We start from the raw sequence: 20,396 nt of genomic DNA, 5'->3' as shown, positions 1-20,396 counted from the left end.
CCAACTGCTTCCCTGGGCTCCAGGAGGCTCCTACGTGACAATGGCGTTAGGCAGAGGATTTATCAGGTCCTCACTGCTCTGACCTTCAGTGATTCTCCAGCCCAATGAGCAGCCCTGACCCTGTCTAGAAAGAATTCTCCCCTCCCCTAGAAAAGGCCCTGGCTCTGACACAGTGGAAACTTCTCCCTAGTTCCAGCTCCCTGGGCAAGTGACACCAAGAAGCAAGAGCTGCTTGCAGAGAGGTGAGACTGAAACCACACGCCTGGGTGGGATCGGGTTTCCCCAGCGAAGACTGACCCTGACGCCCAGGCTCTGCTCTGACGCCCAGGCTCTGCTCGCGGCCTGGGCTGCTGTGTGGGAGGCCAGGGCAGCTCCTCTCGAGTTCACATCCTGGGGCAGAAGGCGGCCTGTCTCCGCCTCTGGCCCTTCACACCAAACAGACCCACGGGCAGATGTTCTGGTGCAGTGCTTCCCACAAGCAGATGCCAGGAGGCAAATCCTCTGGGGTCTGGGAAGAGGCATGAAAAGATCTGCAGGAAAAATCTGTTTTCACCTTTAAAACGCATGTGCTTTTTGTATTTTATTCCATACTCTTTCCATATTTATTTTAGTGTGAAAATCTTTCCCTTATTCTTCAAGTAAAATTGGTACCCCAGGAAGATGCATTTCTCTTGTGCTTTAAGTACCCCCAGCACATATGACACCTCCCATGGAGGGTACATATAGCTCAGTCAGCAAAGCAGGGGGTCGCTCAGGACTCCTCCCCCCACCCTCTGTGCTGGCTCTCAGCACCTGCTTCTGGTCCCCAGTTGTCACTCCTGCATTTACATTTGGTCATCTCTCAGGCTCACAGCCTTGGCAGTTCCTTCAACCCAGACACCCCCCCGCTTAGTTCTAAAGGACGCCCTGTTGCTGTCCTTAGACCCACAGAACCCCACTTCCCAGCACCAGTGAGGAGGGGGCATTTCTGACACCTCCTCCCAAAATTCCGCGCCCAGGGGACAATGTTGGATCAGGACATCCTGGCCAGACCCCTCCCCCCAACATTTGTATGTAGATAAATCTGGCCAAAGAGAACACCTAGGGCAGCTGGAAAGATGAAAAATGGGGTAGGGTGGGGCAGAGGTTGAGCAGAGCAACAAAAGAACAACTTACGAACTGGGATGTTGCTGGGAGAGGTGTGGTGGCAAAACCGCGCGGGCAGGCAACCAGCAGCCCCGTTACCTGTGCCAGTTGTCTCTCCAGGGGCACCACGGTGTTCAGTTCCGGTGGGGAAGGGCTGGCACCTCCCACTAATGTTGGTCCAGCCAGAAGCTGACCCACCTCTCCAGAGAGAAGCCAACCCAGCTATTTGGGCCCTTGGGAAAAACCAACTATCGGCAGATTTTGCAAAAACATTTGCTCAAAGCACTGATGCCTTAGAATAATGTTTCCTTCCCCCTCTACTCCAGGAGGGGAAGCCTGGAATTTTCTTCATGGTTTCAGCCAGGAATTTCCAAAAATCAATGGTCTCCAAAGTTTTTTGATCATTCATCTCTGTTAGTAAATATGTTAGATGCACTCTTAATATATGTGTATCTAAAAACTTGTAAATTATATACAATGGTACCTATATATTTGTACATTATAAAGCATATTCAAAAATAGGCATCTTCAAAGGATGAGTTGAAAATTAAATACAAATAAAAGATCTAATGTTTCTTTCTCCAGCCAATTCTCTGGTACAATCCAGGTTGGAGGCCACAGCTGTAAGCAACCTCGTTGTCTGTTACTCTTTTGTTCTTTAAATTTTGTTTGAGGTGCTGTGCTTCTGTTCAGCCATTAATCTCAGATGTGAATGTCTTTGTCACCTGGATGAATGTGTCTGAGAGTGGGAAGAAGAGTTGAGAGGATTAACTATCTCCCTCAACTCGAAGGACCAGCTACATGTTCTGCAACAATTCCAAGTGCCTAAGTGACCGCTCTGCACTGGCCCTGTGTTGGGTACGGTGGGCCAGCCCGAGCACGGAGTCTGCTCTCCGGAGCACTCCATCTCCACTGCCCTCCGCTGCCCAGAACTCAGATTTGGAGCAGCCAGGAGGCAAGAGAAGTGATGGACCACAGGGCGATGACAGAAGAGTGGAGAGGTCCTGGGGTCTGAGCCAGTCTCTGAAGGAGGGGCAGGACAACGTCCACTTCGGTGCACAGTAAATATGAGTTCCCTGTAGAGAACAGTGCTGGGGGATGCCCACGGGAACAGGAGCCCCTCTGGACTGACCATTCATGAATGTGTGCCACACCTTCCTGACCAATTTGTATTTTCATTCTGGCCCATCTTAAGGCCCAGTGAGTGACCATCTGTGTTGCAGTTAAGAGCACAAAGTCAGAAAGCAGACTCCCTCAGTCCAAACCCTGCTCTCCCACGTGCTGGCCGCATGCCTGTGAACAAGCCCCAACTATCTCAGCCTGCTTCCTTATTAAATGGGGATGGATGCATTCATTCAACAAGTATTTGTTTTTTACCTGCTATGCACCAGACACTATTCTGGCACATACAACAATGCTGAGGACACAGCAATGAACAAAACAGATAAAGATCCCAGGTCTAGAGCAGAATATGTACAAGATGACCCTGGATCATCTTGTCACCCCAGAAAACAAGGCAGCCATCCAAAGTCCTGTCAAAAGATCTTGGGACCCAAACTGAAGGGACTCCCACTAGCTGAGGAGGAGCATCGATAAGACTAACACTGGCAATGGATTGAAACGCATCACATTTGTAAAACTGCATCAGTTCATACTCATCGATATTTCTGAATGGCCACGTTATGATGATGCTAGATGTATTATTCTGAAAACTGAAAAAAAATCAAGCATTTAATTCAACTTTCCTAAATGAGCCGTATCTCAAGGTAACTCAAGAGTTGATGCGAGGATGTTTCACTCTACAGGAATGTTCTGGAAAGTAAAGAAAAGAAATGATAAAATATCACCATCTTACAACGCCCACTGAGTCAATAAATCTGGGCATGATCATCAATGGCCGCTCACACCCCACAGAAGAGATAACCGGACACCATGTTACTCCTGACACACAGCACCGATGAAGTACGCCTGGCAAACAGCCAAAGACCAAACCTGAATCTGAAGAAGCCTCTGGGTCTAACTACCAGCTTGCAAGAAATACAGGGGACAGAGGAACATGTTAAATGACATGATGGGAATATAACCAGCAAGATCCAAGACAAACCACCCAGTTTCTTCAACAAAAATTACCAAGTGGGAGGGGGGAGAAAGAGGGAGGGGGAACCTCTGAACTTAAAAGAAATAATCACATGCAATCTATGGATCTTACATGTTCTGATACAAACAAACACACTAGTAAAAAATCACTTATGGGGCTTCCCTGGTGGCGCAGTGGTTGAGAATCTGCCTGCCAATGCAGGGGACACGGGTTCGAGCCCTGGTCTGGGAAGATCCCACATGCCGCGGAGCAACTAGGCCCGTGAGCCACAACTACTGAGCCTGCGCGTCTGGAGCCTGTGCTCTGCAACAAGAGAGGCCGCAATAGTGAGAGGCCCACGCACCGCGATGAAGAGTGGCCCCCGCTCGCCGCAGCTAGAGAAAGCCCTTGCACAGAAACGAAGACCCAACACAGCCAAAAATAAATAAATAAATAAATAAAAAATCACTTATGTGTTTAATGGGTACAGAGTTTCAGATGGGAATGATGACAAAGTTCTAGAGATGGATGAGGGTGATGGTTGCACAATGTAAATGTACTTAATACCACCGGGCTGTACACTTCAAAATTATTAAAATGGTCAATTTTATGTAATGTATATTTTTACCACAATTTAAAAAGTCATTTGAGACTATTAGAGAAATTTGAACACTGACTGGATATTCAACAGTAGTAAGGAATTGCTATCGTTGTATGTTATGTGTCCTTATATCTTAGAGATACATATGGAAGTATTTATAGATTAAATGGTATGATGGCTGTAATTTGCCTCAAATTAATCCAGTGGGGTTGGAGGGATGGTGTAAATAATACAAGATTCAGCAGGAGTTGGTGATTATCGTAGCTGGATGATGGATATAGGGGATTTATTGTATAATTGAAATGTTTCATAATACAAAGTTCTAAAAAATTATCCCTTCCCTCCCAGAGTTTACATTTGACTGTGGGAAAATAAACAAATAAGTAAAATACATAGACGGTGATGAGTGTTATGGAGGAGAAATAAGCCAGGAATATAGCAGGAGGTGCAGGCTGGAAACATATATTTGAACACTGTCAGCACATGTAGGTATTTAAAGGTCATGAGACCGGTTTAGTCCATTCAGGGAATGAGTGTACATACAAGTTAGTAGTCTGAGTTCTGAGTTCTGGGGTTCCCCGCGGTTGAGAGATTAGGACGATGAGGAGAATCCAGCAAAGAACCGAGAAAGAAAAATCAGTGAGGGAGGAGGACAACAGGAGCATGCTTCTGTATCACAGGAGCATGAAGTCCCGGAATCCAGAGACAAAAATGTTCCAAGCGGGGAGTGATCGTCTGTGTCAAATGATGATAATGGCCCAGTAAGCTTAGGACTAAAGATGGGCCATTCAATTTAGCAATAGGAAAGCCTGATTAGAGTGGGTTCTGGGGAGAATTGGAGACATCAAAACATATAACTTTTTTCAAGTATACAACACCACTGTTAACTGTAAGGTATTGTATACTTGAGAGCTGCTGAGAGTAGATCTGAAGCATTCTCACCCCAGAGAGACGGGGGCGGAAGTTGACTATGTTAACTATGTGAGCTGGTGGGTATATCAATTATCTTGATCTTGGCAAACATTCCAAATGTATATGTATGTCAAATCATCACGTTGTGTACTTTAAATATATACAATTATATTTGTCGATTATTCCTCAATAAAGTTTTCTAAGAAAAGAATAGACAACTCTTTTTAAGGAGTTTTGCTATAAAAGAGGACAGAAAATTGGGGTGGCAGCTGGACGAGTAAATGGAGTCAAGAGACGAATTCTTTTTTTGAATTTTATTTAATTTTTGAATTTTATTTATTTCTTTATACAGCAGGTTCTTAGTAGTTATCCATTTTATACATGTTAGTGTATACATGTCAACCCCAATCTCCCAATTCAGCACACCACCACCACCACCACCCCGCCGCTTTCCCCCGCTTGGGGTCCATACGTTTGTTCGCTACATCTGTGAGGAGACGAATTTTTTAAAATAGGAGAAATTAAAGTGTGTTGGCAGGCTGCTGGGAGGGAACCGGCAGAGAGCAACATCTTGGCGATGCAGGAGAGGAGCGGGGCTGAACCGCTGCCCTGGAGGAGGCGAGGCCAGCGACGGTCTAGCGCACAAGTTCCAGGGCTGCAGCTCATCCAGGGGAGTGGACGAGAGGGAGGGTAGATGGCATCGTGTTGACGCAACACGGCGGTAGAAGACATGCAGGTGCGGAAGCTCTGTTCTGGTTGCTTTCAGTTTCTCAGAGAAGTCATCGGGTGAGAGCGAGAATGAGGAAGGTGGTGCGGAGGCTTAGGGAGAGAGGAGAAGGGGAGCCAGGCATCCACAGGAGTGGAGCAGAGGAAAGGACCCGGGACATACAGATGGACCATCCGAATAATACCCATACCTCCGGCATAAAGTTGAAAAAATTCAGTTAGATGACACACGAAAAAGTGCTTAGCTAGTGCCTGACATAATAAACACAATAAATATTAGCTTGTCATTTGTTATTACTAGGCCACTCTCCTAAATGCTCTTAATTCTTAATTCAAGAATTGTCACTATTTCTAACAGACAGGGTTGAGTGAAGTCCCACGTTGTCTCCATTTTACAGTTCTTAGGATGAAACCCTAGAAAACAGTCCCTTCACCTCAAAACCAGTGGAGCCACGCCTGCTGAGGCCGTCCCCCTGCACATGCCTGGGAGGAGTCTCTCCTGGAAGGCAGCCTTCGCCGGCAGCGGGCACGGCCACAGAACACTGTGTCCCGCTTGCTGAGAGGAGAGACCATTCCGATCAGGTAGCTCCTTGGTCATTACCGTCCTTGCCTTGGAACTTCATTAGGACCTGGTGTGGCTCCTGGGCTCCCAGTTTCCAGGGGCTTAGAGTGATGTTGCCTGTGGTACAAATACAAAATCGCAAATAGCTGCCTGGTGTGCGGACTCGGGGGATTCTGTAGTACAGGGGTCCTCTATGGTGACCTGCCAGGCATGAGGTGGGTTAACTATGAAGATGAAGATGAGCCATCCATGTGGCGACAAGAGCAGGATGGCTGGGGAGATGCTGGGTGCGATGGTGGGAAGTTCTGGACCAGGAGTCCCAAGGCTTCCGATATTATCCTGGCTCCGTCACGATGAATCGCATTACCTTGAACTGTTCAGGTTCCTTTTTGGGTAAATGGGAATGATGATGATGATGACGATGGTGATGATGGCTTTACTCTGATTCTAACAAAACACAGTCCCTGCCGTTCTAAAGTCAGTGCTACAAAAGGAAGGGAGGTGGGAAGGGGCAGGTTTCCTGTGTCAGCTGTCTTCTGTCTGCACCCCCACAGCCACTCTCCACTCTGATCAACTCTGCTTCGTGCCCAGGGATGTGGGCCTGGACTTGGACTGCATCAGTGGGTTTACTTGCCTTCTGGCTTTAGGTCCAGCTAATGCAAGACCCCAGCTGGAGACCAGAGACTGGACATAGCATGAAGTCGGGCAGTTGTTTGCCATGAGTTGGCTACTGGAGGCCACAGCTCCTGCAGCTTGGCTTCCTCATCAGCCACCCTCTCTAGACTCTGGTGGCCCCTTGCTCTCCTGCCCTTCAGGAGGGGAGTAAGAGCTCCCCACAGTCCTTAGCCCTGTGGTGCTTCACCATCCCTTACTGGTCTCCCTAATCCCCGCCCACACCTTTATTAAACTCTCTTCAAATGCCTCGTTTGGTTTTATCTACTGTTTCCTCCTGGGACCTTGACTGAGTTCCTTTTCCAGTAAGGTCCAGACTCTCTTATCATCTCTCGACTGAGTGCAGGAATCATTGACAAACACTGACTAGTATTTATTGAACGGTTAGCACATACCAGCTTCCACTTAGGTTACAAAAAGTAAAAAGCATCACTTACTGCAAAAGACCTAAAATCTCACTTGAAAGTCAAGGCATGTGCACATCAAAAAGCACAAGATGTGCCTCACACATGCTTGATGAAGCTGAGTTCTTTCCCTCCCTACTAGAAGGAGAAACTTGCTTTCCAGTTGCTCAGCCCCTGGGCCTCTTGCCAGACTAGGTCCCCTGCAAACCAGGTCCCCACAGAACCGGGAGGCGTAATAGAGGAACAACAGGATGCCGGGTTGTAAGCTTTCCTATTGCAGCACGTATTCTATCAGAAGGTTTGTTTATCTACGTCCCCAACCAGACAATGAGCCCTGTGAAGGCAGGAACCCCAGTCCTCTCATCACCCATCCTCTTCTCCTCTGGACCACTGTGCTGGGCTCCCAACCGTTCTCCCTGCTTCAACCCCTGTCCCTGTCCTGTTAACTATTCCTCACATGGTATCAGGAATGGCTTCCAAAATGATAAATCTAATTCTGCTGCTCCACTGCTAAGACCACCCAAGGGCTTCCCCTTGCACCCAGGATAAAGTCCAACTCCACACACTACAGGGCCCTACGGATCTGGTGCCAACCTCACCCTCACCATGTTCCCAACCACACCAACCTTTCTGTTCCACAAACAAGCCAAGCTACGTCTGACCCCTGGCCCATTGCACTTGCTGTTCCTTATTCCTGGAATGCCTGGCTGGCTCTTTGCTCTCCTCTAGGCCTCAGCTTAAACTCACACCCTTTATCACATCTCCTCTTACAGTTTCTACATCGCACTTAGCACCATATACTCTCACAGTATTAGCACCATGAGAGTGGGACCTTGTGCGTGTCGTTCGCCACTAGATCCCCAGAGCACGGAACTTGGGCACACAGTATGTTCTCATTAAATAAAGAGTGGGTAAAGGCCTGCTATTCAGATGAGCTCAAAGGCCTGCTTTGGAGGAATGTATTAGGAGCATAAAATTCTTTAAGTGAAAGTAAGTGGGAAATTAACCTGACGCTTTATGTTATTTTGGCAGGTTACTGACGAGAGCTGGCTAGCCAGAAAGGAAGAGCTGAGTCCACATGTAGGGGAGGTGTTGGGCTATGCCCCTGGGGGTCCTTATAAGAAACTCTGGGGACCTTTTGTCCTTCACATAGGTTGGGTGGGGGCAGGGAGCTGTGCAGTGCCACCTCACTCTCTTCTCCCCACTCCCCTTTATTTTCCTTTCTCTCTTTCGGTCTTTCCTTCATCTCTTCCCATGGGTAATGAAATACTGGTCTCATCTAGCACTACTGCCTCTCTTTAAGACTTCAAAAGTCTCTCTTTAGGAGGTCCCAGGGACATCAGAGGAGGGACCAGATTTTTAAAAAAAATAAACATCAGAGTTTAAACAATGTGGCATGGCATTATGTCAGTTAAGATGCCTTTGGTCAAATTAAACCCAGACTCAACTGGTTTAAACAGTAAAGAAGATTTATTTTCACATATAGCTAGAGGTCCTGGTAAAGGGAAGCTGCAAGATCAGTTAAATCAATTCCCTGCAATATCCTCAAGGACCCGGTTCCTTCTGACTTTCTACCTTATCATCCCCAGTGTTAGATTTGTCCTCAGCTATCTCCCCTCATGGTCACAAGGTGGCTGCCACCATTCCAAACCTCATGACAAACATGACAATGTCCAGGGGAAGAAGAGTGACTGCTTTTCCCTCAGGTCTCATTTTAAAACAGAGGTAATCTTTCTCAGAAACTCTCCCAGACACTTCCTTTCATGTCCCATTGGCCAGAGCAAAGCCAAATGTGGCAAGAGAATAAAATCACCATAGTGAGATTAGACTCATTGAGAATTGTTCTTGAGCAGGAGATGAAGGTTGGGGAGTTTGCCAAAGTGCCTATTCCAGGTACCAGCCAAGAATCTCACGCCATTCTGAGGTATTAGGTAGAAGGTGCACAGTTAGCCAAATTTCAATGTAATGACCATTGTGAAATGCAGAATGCAAAAGGTTGCTGGCCTATAAAATAATGGGAAAATATATCATTGATGAGAACAGAGAAAACAAGTGCCTAATTCTAACTCTTTGGTAGAGAGTGGGGAATGAACAGGAAACTGGGGATGCTTTCTCAGAGGAGATGCCAATAACAAAGCCAAGATATCTTGATATTTACTGTATGCCCAGCACAGAGCTTGGTGCATTACATAATTAACTCATTTAATCCCTTCAATAGCCCTATGACATATGTACCACTCTTTCCCATTTGAGGTGAGGAGACTGAGGCATGGAGAAGTTAAATAGCTTTTCCCAGGTCACCAAGTTAGTTAACTGGTCTCTGGATTCAAGTCCGGGCAGGCTGATTCCAGACCCATTCTTTTACTTAATCCCTGGACTATTCGTTCTCCTTAATCTTGAGAAAGATTTCCAAAGGGACAAGCATGAGCTCCCCATGTGTTTAAACTGAAATAGGAAGTCTAGGCAGAAAGGACAGCAAATAAGATGAGTTGAAGGAGATAAGAAGGTTCAAGTACACCTGCTAGAAAGTGATTACCTGGTTCAGGTAGGAGATGGTTAGGAATTTGGTTAGGTGGTACAAAAAGAAAGGAAGAGGCAAATTGAAAAAAACATACAATTTTCAAAGGAAGAAATACTACCACGAACACTGATATAATTGATTATGGGTATTACCAGAACAGAAGTTCATGCCAGCAGATCTTAAGAAAATGGAATGTCTATAAAGGATTCACAGGACATAGAACCAAACCTAGAAAGCCATTCAGTGTCCAAGCATGTTGGCTCCCAAAGTCACTCTGGTAGTTCCTCAATCTCTTCCAGTCAATGTTCCCCATGTTCTCCCTCCACGTTCCAAGGGAACTGAGAGCCTTTCTCCCTGGTCACCGTGTGGGCAACCAGCCAGTGGATGGGTGGACCCACTTCTGCTCCAGTTAGTGCCCAGAGCACAGCCTCAAACTGCTTCCCTACCAGAGCCACGGGCAGGGCAGTGTCAGCCAAATGGGGAGATCATGATGTAAGCCTAGGTAAAGGAGGAAGAAGATTCAAGGCTGATTTACAGGATGAAAAGGATGAGGCCCTTGGGAGTGGTGAAATGGTTGGGAAACATTTAAAAGAACTAGTTTGTAGGGGAAAAGAAGATGATGTGTTGGGTTTCGAACAAGTTAGGTTGAAGAAGATGGCACATCCAAGAGATGGCATTAGAGGGACAAGACTGGAATGCAGGTCAGGACTGTATACACAGATACGAGACACAGTCAAGTAGATGATCATCCAGTTATTGAGCATGTGTCTGTCCTAGGTTCTAGAACTGTCCTAGGTTCTAGAGCTGCAGCAGTGATGAGAATGAGGCCTCTGCTCTTGTCTGGCTTGCTTTCTAATGTTTAAGCCCTTGAAAATAAGTGACCCTTTGCACAACCCCTCACACTATTCCCTGTATCCTGTGTGACCATGCAGAGAAAAGAGAGAGGTTGAAGTCATGTAATTTGGGAAGACAAAATAAAGATGGTGAAGAAGAAATAAGACTGGGAGGGCGCCCTCAGAGAAGAACAGGGAACCGAGAGAATGTCATTTATGGAAGGAGGAGTGAGTTTAAAGAAGAAATTAACATCCATTGGCTCCCGGCTAGTAGTGAAGGAAAAGCCACTGAGTTTGACAGGAGGGTTGCCACTGGGCAGCTTCTAGCAATGGTTTTTGGTCCTCACTGTGCATCAGAATCACCTGAGGCGCCTTAAAACATACAGATGCCTGGGAGCTACTGCCAAGATCCTAATGCAACTGGTTTGGGATGTGGTCTGGGCATTGGTATTAATGGCTGCTCAGGTGACTTAAATGTGCAGGGCGAGTTGAGAAACACTGCTCTAAATAAAGTGATTTCAACAGTAGAGGCTAGATTGCAGAGAATAGAAAAGGAGAGGGTTTTTTGTGTGGAGAGACTAGCAGTCTTAACATCAGACATGGATGTTTAGTCTCCGTCTCCTTCTGCCTTGCTGTGGGATTTAACCTCCTTGTGTCTTATCTATGAAATCAGGATAGAAATACTTGCTGTGCCCAACTCACAGTTTCCTGGGGAGGTCAAGATGGGATAATAGATGTGAGAGTACTTTGAAAAAAGATTGAAGTGCTATAAAAATGTAGGATTTATATGGTTGTCAGTTTTTTGTCCCAAAGATAGTGATTATCAATCGTAAAGACCTACGTGGAACAAGCATCCCTTTCCACTCTGAGCTCACAAAGAGAGCATCCTTTGATAAGTGCTCACAGCCACTATCTAAAGGTCTAATGCTGTCTGCAACCCTCACTTTTTCACAGCTAGCCTTACACCAGATCTATAATAGATGAAGTTTCCACAGTTTTGCAAATCCTACCTAAAATTGCTAAATACACAGCCATCCAACATAAAACTAAAGAGTTGAAGGATGCTGCTGTAAAGATTAAAAAGTAAGTTTGATGTTACAAGGTCCCCATTTAGTTGTCAGTCCTAATTGTCATAGAGAATGGGGAAGGCTGAGAACAGACTGGGGGACATCTGGGAGTGCAGACAATGCTGCAGGGTCAGAAAAGCCTAATTCCCCCGGCAGATGGGGAAAGATTGTCCAAAATCTAAGCCAAAACCAGCAGAATTCAGTAACCGCCTTGGAGCCTACGTCATACCTGGATATACCTACATACGTAATATATGTCATGCCAGGTCTCCAAGAAATGAAGCAACCTTCTCAGCGTTCCGCACTCTGATTGCCCTTGAGGTAGCACCTGCCCCCAGGTGAGCAGTGGTACCTGTTGATGGTGACTAAGGTCCAATTGGGAGGCTTTCTATAATCCTAGATGATCACAGATGAGAAAAATAGCATTACAACATGCTCTCTACTCACTTTTTTTTTTTTTTCTCTTTTTTTTTTTCTCTTTTCTACTCACTTTTGTTGGATATTTTCCTTTGGGAAAAATACAAGATCAATACAATTCTTTGTGAAGGACATGGCATACATAATGGTTGAGTTTCTTTTTTCTAATGAGCAGCTTGAACTCAGAGCAAGAATAAAGCTCCTCCACGGGAACTAAGCCAGGTGTCAGATAACAGGTGTAAGCATCGGAGAGATGCTGGGGAAGATCAGGTACTTCCCTCTCGCCTCTGAGCCTGCCCTGGCTCCTTCTACTCGGGTTGCTGTTAGGGAGAAGGTGGTCATTACATTCTCCATCTGCCTGCAAGTCTCCACCCAACCTCTTCTACCTGCAAAAAAGGCTTGCATCAAAATTGCCCTCCTCCAAACACTAGTACAGACACCCAAAGCTAGACACTCCCTCATCTTACCCCACCTCCAACAGGACTTAGAGTCTTTGCATGTAAAACTACCGAGCAAAATAGAATGTTGAAATAAAGATATAAAGGATTCTTCCCAAGTTTACAGCGATCATCTCATCCATTGAGAAGCCACTTTCCTCATGTTCAACCATCCTTGTAAAAAGCTGACCATGAGGAGAAAGGGATACAGAAGCCAAGGTGGATACTATATCCTTGGCTCCTTTTTAAATGAGAAATATTCACTTTGAGGAAGCATCTTTCATGCCCCAGTGTATAGACCCTAAGCTTCTGGCATGGAAGGCAACCAGGTTTGGTGAAAAGAGGAATAACTATGCAGTCATTCAGTCCTATATTAAAATCCCATTTTTAAAATAGCTGCTGTGAACTTGGCCAAGTAATTTAATCCCCCTTAGTCTCTTTTTCCCTTATCTACGGCAAGGAATAAAATACTATCATATAGCATTACTGTGAACACGACACAGAACGTGGAGGTCCACAGTATATAACATGATGTAGCTCAGTCTCCCCACTGCCCTACTGAGACTGAGTTCTTCAATATTGGGAAGCCCAGTGACCACTTATTCCTGTGAATTCCCTGTGAACACAATATGAGAAATCTCAGCTAGAGGCATGTGCTTATAATCGGGAGAGGGGGTCCACAGACCGGGGAGGGGATACTTAGCAGGCCATCCTTCAACAATTCCTACCATTTCCTCTGTGGAAGCCGTACTCATCAATAAATCAGCACGTGGTAGTGCATTTTTTTAAAATTACACGGAAATTTTATCGCTTTTTGTTATAATAATATACAAACAAAAGTGTTTTTCCCCCTGCTCTCAAAGATATGTTGTTGACAATTACAGTTTCAGAAGCACAAGGAACAAAAAACTGCCCAAAAACTCAAGATGAAGGTTAAAATGAGATTTTTTTTAAAAACACCTCCCCTGATGGTACCTAGGAAATGTCACTGTGGCTGCTCTCACCGTGGGTGATTTCCTGTACCCACAGTCAGTGCGATAAAGAGACACAATAGACATAAGAATAGCTTAAAGCTTAACTGTGAGATTATTTTTCAAGTAGCTTCTCCAAGTATAATACCTTAGCTTCTAGAAAAAGTAATCGCTGCAAACATTTGAAAAGTCGAAATTCTACGCAAGGACCCAGGAGATTAACACAATTGAACATAATAGCTCTTCCCAACGATTTCCTAGGGATTGGACCGCAAAAAGCCTTAAGACGGCTTTCCAAATATATTTTATTTATTCATTGAAGAAAAGGCTATTTGAAGTTCTTGTATTCCTTTCACATAGAGATGCTTCACTGAGTTTTAAGAGAAGTCTGTAGGCGCAAAATGAGTAATTCCTCAGCTTCTGGAAAATGTAATCATTGCAAACATCTGAAGTGTTAAAATTTTATGCAAAATGTCTTTTGTAAAAGATACAGATAAAAACCTTGAAACAAAAATCATTTCAAACTGGTCTCAGCATTTATGTTTTAGAAATTAATACAGGGGACTTCCCTGGTGGCGCAGCGGTTAAGAATCTGCCTGCCAATGCAGGGGACATGGGTTTGATCCCTGGTCCCAGAAGAGTCCACCTGCTGCAGAGCAACTAAGCCCGTGCGCCACAACTATTGAGCCTGAGCTCTAGAGCCCACGAGCCACAACTGCTGAGCCTGCGAGCCACAACTACTGAAGCCCGCGTGCCTAGGGTCCGTGCTCCACAACAAGAGAAGCCACCGCAATGAGAAGCCCGCACACCGCAATGAAGACCCAACGCAGCCAACGATAGATAAATGAATAAATAAATTTAAAAATATATATATTAAAAAGAATAAAATAAAATGAAAATTAATACATACTCAAATGCCTACGAATGCACAGAGCATCTCTGGATGGCAACAGTAGCTGTCTCTAGGGAGATAAGGGTAGGAGGGCGTTTCACTGTTCACAGTGCATACCTCCTGTGCTTTATATTTTGTATTTAATTAAACGTGTTCTCTTCAGTAAGCAAGCCAACTCACGCATCCCGTTCAAGGTGAATGATCTTTCCCTACAATCAGTACTGGAGACCGACCTTCTCCCTAACCTGCACCTCAGGTATGCTATAGAGCAGAGAAGCTCCTTGCCTTCTTTCCACACCGGGCATCAGCAGTGTTGGGTGCTGTGCTGGCACTAAAGTATACAATGAAAATAAGATGCTGTCTCCTGAATGTCCCCACAGGATGGCTGGGCACCCCCCCCCACCCCTGTGCCCAGGCTCCAGCCCTACTCAGTTTCCTCCCAGCCACAGAGCAGGCCACTGCCTTTCAGATGTATCACTGTGGTCTTTTCCTTGTTGCCACGCACCCACCCCCCAACCCTTGTGATTAAATGGCTTTTTTAAAGAGGCTAGTATGCATCCTCTTCCTCAGTAGCCCTGAGACACAATGACCAAGGGAGAAGGTTTTAAGCCCACTTCCTCTTGGCCCTGGAATACCAGTGGACACATTAAAGCCACTAGCTGTGTGACCTTGGCAAGTTGCTTAACTTCTTTGAGCCTCAGTTTCTCATTCTTGAAATGGCGGCAGTCATTATACCATCAGAGGGATGGAACGGAGATTGAATGAGATTAGTTATGTAAAATGCCTAGTATAATACCCAACACATAGCAGGTGTGCAATAAAAGTGAGATGACCAAATCATCATCATCTTCAATGGTAGTAGCATTAACTGGTTCTTACTGTCAAAGGATGATGCTTTCAAACTTCCCAGGCCTGCACACATTTCCAGCTGTCTGTCTCTGGACCTGCTTACAAGCAGTATGCAGCAGTAGAAAGGGTGGGCTTTAAAGTCAAAGAGGTTTCACCTTGAGCAAATCCTTAACATCAGTTTCTTCAGCTATAAAGTGAGGAGAATTATACCTTCCTCACCAGATGGGTGCAAAGATTACAGATAATGTATAAAAAGCACCTGGCATTTAATAAGTGCTCTATACATGTTGGCTGTTTTCACCTTACTCCAAGGGGGCTTATTTATTCACTGGCCCCAACACGCCTTTCTCTCTTCTGCCTCTGCATCTTTTTTCAGCCTCGTTGTCCCTGACTGCCCTGCCCCTGTTACCATCTCCATCTCTGGAAACTTCCATGTATCTTTCTAGTTTCATTTCCATCTGAGAGCTTTCATGAAGCTCTCTTTGACCACAATGGCTTTTCCCACCTATGAACTCATGAAGTATTTATCTTCTGTGGGGAAATAGGAGGTAGAAATCCAGAGGACCCCAAGATCTTTCCTCTGTGGCCACTGTTAGACCTAGTAGAAATGAAGGAGTCAGGCAACAGTGTACAGAAAGAACTCCATCTCATGTGGCTTGGGGACAGTCCACTGGGAAACTGCTCTTTGGGAGTTTCCCAGTGGACTGTCGTCTGGAGGGGTCACTTGCCCTTCCAAAAGTCAACTCCATGATGCCTTATTCAAGAGTGCTTCATAACAGAAAATGGTCAATTTTTTTCATTCATCAATTGAGGCACAAACCAGGCTGGTGGGCCACTGGACACATCAGCTGACGTCCACATGAGCAGTCGCTGTTTCCGTCTCTCCGTGGGCCTGACTCCAGCTGCTCCTACACCCATTTGGTTCAGATGAGATTGATCCGTTCCTCTCTACAAACTTTGGACGGTTCTGAAGAGCACTGCTGAAGATACGGCATCTCATCGGGAGTCTTCGTGGGCTCTTCTTTGTGGCAGTCAATTCACACCCTTGCTGTTCCCCAAGCCCACCATAATCTTCCCTGCCTCCTGTTTTCCCTCTACTTGGGACATCCTTTTTAAAGTTCTTTACCTAATGAACCCCACTCATGATTTAAAATCCAGCTCAGAGGTTGCCCTCTGTGAAGAGCCCCACCACCAACCTCTCCAGACAGAGTTTATAACCCAGTTCTCTCATCAATCCTTTATTGTTGGGCTCTTCACATAGTACTGCCAGAATGCTTACTCCTCTCTCCCCTCACAAGACCATAAGCATTACGAGGTCAAGAATAATTTTATAACCCCTGAGTCTGCCTATCAGAGTGTCTGACAACCAACACATTTGATTTAATGAATTGATGAAAGAAAACAGAAATAAATGAATGAATGATGTCATTTCTAACAAAAGACACCGTCCCTCCCAGCTGTCCCATCCAAGTGGTGCCTATAAATTATTCTTGGTAGGTATGGGTTGGTGAGGAGCTACACATGGGTTGGTGAGGAACTACACAGGGCAACAGAGCCATGTTTGCAAAATGTGGGTACTTTTTGCAAACAAAAAGTGGGAAAGTACTTGTATCCAAAAATAACAACTCCCCTAGAAAATATTAAGTCAAAGGAGTCTTTCATTTCTGTATTTCTTGTATTTACCCTCCTGAACTACTATAGAGGTCTGATTTCCAAAGAAATCTGAAAAAGTGATATTTTGTAAAAGTACCCTATTTTTTAATTTACTAAGTAGCTATAATCCCAGGCCTGAAAAATACCATATTCAGTAGCTGCAGTTGCTCTTTGAAGCAGCATTCCCAAGATTTTTTCCTCTGCTAATTACTGAGCAATCCACTGTCACCTATAGGCCTGGCATAGGATTCCTGCGTGCCTGTTTATTTTCTGGCTAATTTGGTTCCTTTACATCACATGACCTTCAGTGATCCATATGCAATATGGGAATTATCCTAGTAGGACTTTCTTTAGAGGGTTCGCAGAGGTGTGCTAAGCATAAGTAATACATCAATTTTTAAATCCAGGCAGAATGAGTCCATATCATATGTTCCAGGAAAGCCTGTAATGCTGTAAGAGAACCAAAGAGCTTCTCGATCTTTGTCATTTTCCGTAGGAAAATGCCTCACCAAGTACATCCTTTTCTATGCGTTCTGAAGCAGGATATTTATGGGGTCAGAGAAAGACACTAAAAACTTGCCCAAGCTGTTTAGCTCATATTTATTAACTGCTTAATACAAGCCAGGAGCTGTACCTAGGACTTTACATGCCTTGTTTAATTTTCCCCAAAATCCTGGGAGGTTTTTATTTCAGTTATGTAGATAAGGAGCTTGAAGCACAGAGATGCTGACAACTTATCCAAGGTCACAGAGTCAGCGTTTGAGGTCCAGTCTGCTGACTTCAGAGCCTGGAGCTATAACCAGTACTCTGGCCTCCATGGTGTGTCCCCCTACTTCTTGTTCAAGAAGAGTTTTTCCAATCTGTGTAATTCCCAGACAGCTCTCATAAGATCTTATCCCCTTTGGCATTTTACACTATATTCATATGAGCTCTTTTTCAAAAAAAATAAAATAGTATTTATTCAAAAAATATGCTTCAAGTACTCATCATGCGCAGACATGTAAGACTTCTCTAAAATTTTTACATAGTTAAAAAGTCCCATGGGGAAAGGACTGTGTCCTCTTAACCTACATTTTTAGATTTTGATGTAAAATATCTTGAGTAGGTGCAAAATTACTAGCTCTCTGTTCCACTGGAAAAAGACAGCTGCAATCTGTGTGCTGCTCTCCACAACCAGACGTGTTTCATAGGCAGCCCATTAGGTCCTCAAACACTTATTAAGCCTGCCTCTCCATAGACAGTATGCGGGGAGTATGCGGAAACAGGGCAGAAGAAGACATGGCCCTGGATCTGCAGGAGCTTACAGCCCAGGAGCTCACCGCTTTGAAGAATTCACAGCCCACAGACAGACCATAACATCAGGTCCACCAAAGCCCATAAAACCAGAAGTTCAAGAGAGAAAGAAATCATAGCCACCTTGGAAAACATCAACTTGCTTTATTGGAAAAGGCTCCTGAAGCTGATTTCTCACCTCCAGCTTCTTTCCTTAGTGCTTACTGACCATTACTGGCAGGACCAGGCCAAGGGTAAAGCTAGGGGGAAGACGTCACAAGTTACTTGCAGAGGACAGAGCTAAAGAAACATGTAGGTTGCCTTCTGAGCATCCAACAGCATGACAGAAAATGAATTAACTTTTATTTCCAATGTATATTAAAACAGATAACATGTGAATATGCTAAAACAAATTGAAACAGCAACACAAAGTGTTAGGCAGTGAGCTTTCCTTCCACCCTCGGAGGCAGCATCTCTTACTTGGTTCTTGAGTTCCTCCAAAAGAGAGTTCTGGGCATTTATAATGGACAGAGGTTTATGATGCCCCAGCTCCTGGTCTAAGCTAAGCTAAGCTTCAGGGCAAAGTTGAGTGGCCCATCCTGAAGGCCTGGCCACAGGGATGAGTCAGAAAAGTGGGCAATGGAGAGTTTAATCAGAGGGAACTGCTCCAGTCCTGGTTACCTCCGGGGCATGCTGGTTGCCCACGTGCAGGGTGCTGGGAGTCAGACACTGGGAGGAAAGGGAGGCGGAGCCAGGCCCTCCACACTCACAGCTCACCTTACAACTCTGCCAGGCACCACCCATCTTTTAGAGAGAAGCGCAGTATGCGCTGGGCACAGGAAGCAGATACGGGAGAGATTACGGAAGATTCCAAGGAGGTTTGAAGCGCTCACAAGGCCCAACCGCTATTTAGGGCTTCCTTGCTGGGGTGCTGGGGCAGGTGCTGATCCGTGGGGCCCCGGGGCTGTGCTCTGTGGTGAGGAGAGAAGCTCTTAAATCTCCACTCCTAAAACCACTCTCCCTGCATCTCATAAGCACCCAGCTGTTGTGTATCCTCCAGGACAGCAACTCCAGTTATTTATCTCTATATTCCACGATTAACTTATAAAGTAATGAACTGTCCACTGAACTAAGTTTGGGCGTCTGTCTGGCCAGAGCCACCTCCTGGCCCGCACCCTCAGCTGGGAAGGCCATTGACGTGGGCTGCAGCCTTCCAGCCTCAATTCCCCTCCCTCTGCCACCTCCCCTTCATCCCTCCCTCTTCCGCCCCTCCCCCGGTTATTTGGGAGATTAGAGTTCATTAATTAAATCCTGTGCTTAGATCGAACTGTAACGTTATTCCAATCACATTTATCTTGCAGGCGGCAGAGGAGACGGCAGCCTCGCTGGAAACGCGCTGGGGAGCCTGAGCCGGCGGTCGGAGACGCACGGCGCGCAGCTACATCGCCACGCCGCCGCGCAGACCCTCCATCTTCCTGCTCAGCCTCCTGGCCCGCTCGCCCCTGCCTTGGGGGCCTGGCTTCTCTCCGGGGCTCCTGCCCGCCCCTACGCCCTGGCCCTCCGCGGCTCCCCTGCCCGGTCCCCCTCCCCACCCCCCCGGCACATACGCTGACACGCGCGCGCGAACACTCACACACTCACTCACACACACTGACACGCCAGCGAGCTGCTGGCCGCTCAATGGACCGCTTTCCCCGCTTTTCCTGATCCCAGCGCAGCCCGGGATGAGAAATTGCAAAATGGCCCGGGTCGCCAGTGTGCTGGGGCTGGTTATGCTCAGCGTCGCCCTGCTGATTTTATCGCTCATCAGCTACGTGTCCCTGAAAAAGGAGAACATCTTCACCACTCCCAAGTATGCCAACCCGGGGGCGCCCCGAATGTACATGTTCCACGCGGGATTCCGGTGAGTGCGGGCCTCTGAGCGCCCTCAGGTATCTGGTTTATGGGGGCGGGAGGTCAGAGGGGGGTGTTTTGCCTTCTCCGAGACACTTTGGGCAAGAAAACTGCGTGGTCCTTCCATTCCTCTCTCTGATTCTTACACCACCACCCCTCCCGTGCTTTTTTTTTAACCCAAAGCCCCTAAAAGCCGTTGTCCTAATCAATGTGATTGCATTCTCGAGTTCTTCTTCGGCATCCCTTCCCCCATTTCAAAAATGGGGGGAGGGTTTAAGGAGAATGATGGTGGAGGGAGAGGCCTTGTGTGTATTTGGGAAGGGGCATGGAGAGATGGACATGCGTTAGGTGAGTGCCTACCCCGCGCCCTTGTCCGCAGACTCCACGGCCGGGCTCCGGGCGGTCCGGGGCGATTTAATGGCGCAGGCGCCGGACTCCTCTTGCGCTCTCCTCCTTTCCTCTCCCCAACCCTTCACCCCATCAAATGATGCGCGGGTCTGTCCTCCTGAAGC

The 20,396-nt window shown here is 46.3% G+C and overlaps 1 protein-coding gene across 1 annotated transcript in view; it reads left to right on the top strand.

The window, feature by feature from the left end:
- The first annotated feature begins 323 nt into the window (after positions 1–323).
- ST8SIA3 (ST8 alpha-N-acetyl-neuraminide alpha-2,8-sialyltransferase 3) overlaps positions 324–20,396 on the top strand; it is a 35,881-nt gene continuing 15,808 nt past the window's right edge. The window contains exon 1 of the mRNA XM_082353745.1: positions 324–19,894. Coding sequence (XP_082209871.1) covers positions 19,716–19,894 — 179 coding nt within the window. The 5' untranslated portion in view covers positions 324–19,715. The remainder of the gene's footprint in view (positions 19,895–20,396) is intronic.

Source organism: Balaenoptera borealis (assembly GCF_965194805.1).
Source record: "Balaenoptera borealis genome assembly, chromosome: 14".
Classification (NCBI taxonomy): Eukaryota; Metazoa; Chordata; class Mammalia; order Artiodactyla; family Balaenopteridae; genus Balaenoptera; species Balaenoptera borealis.
Note: the sequence above shows the minus strand (reverse complement) of the source record. Positions and strands in the feature narration are given on the sequence as shown.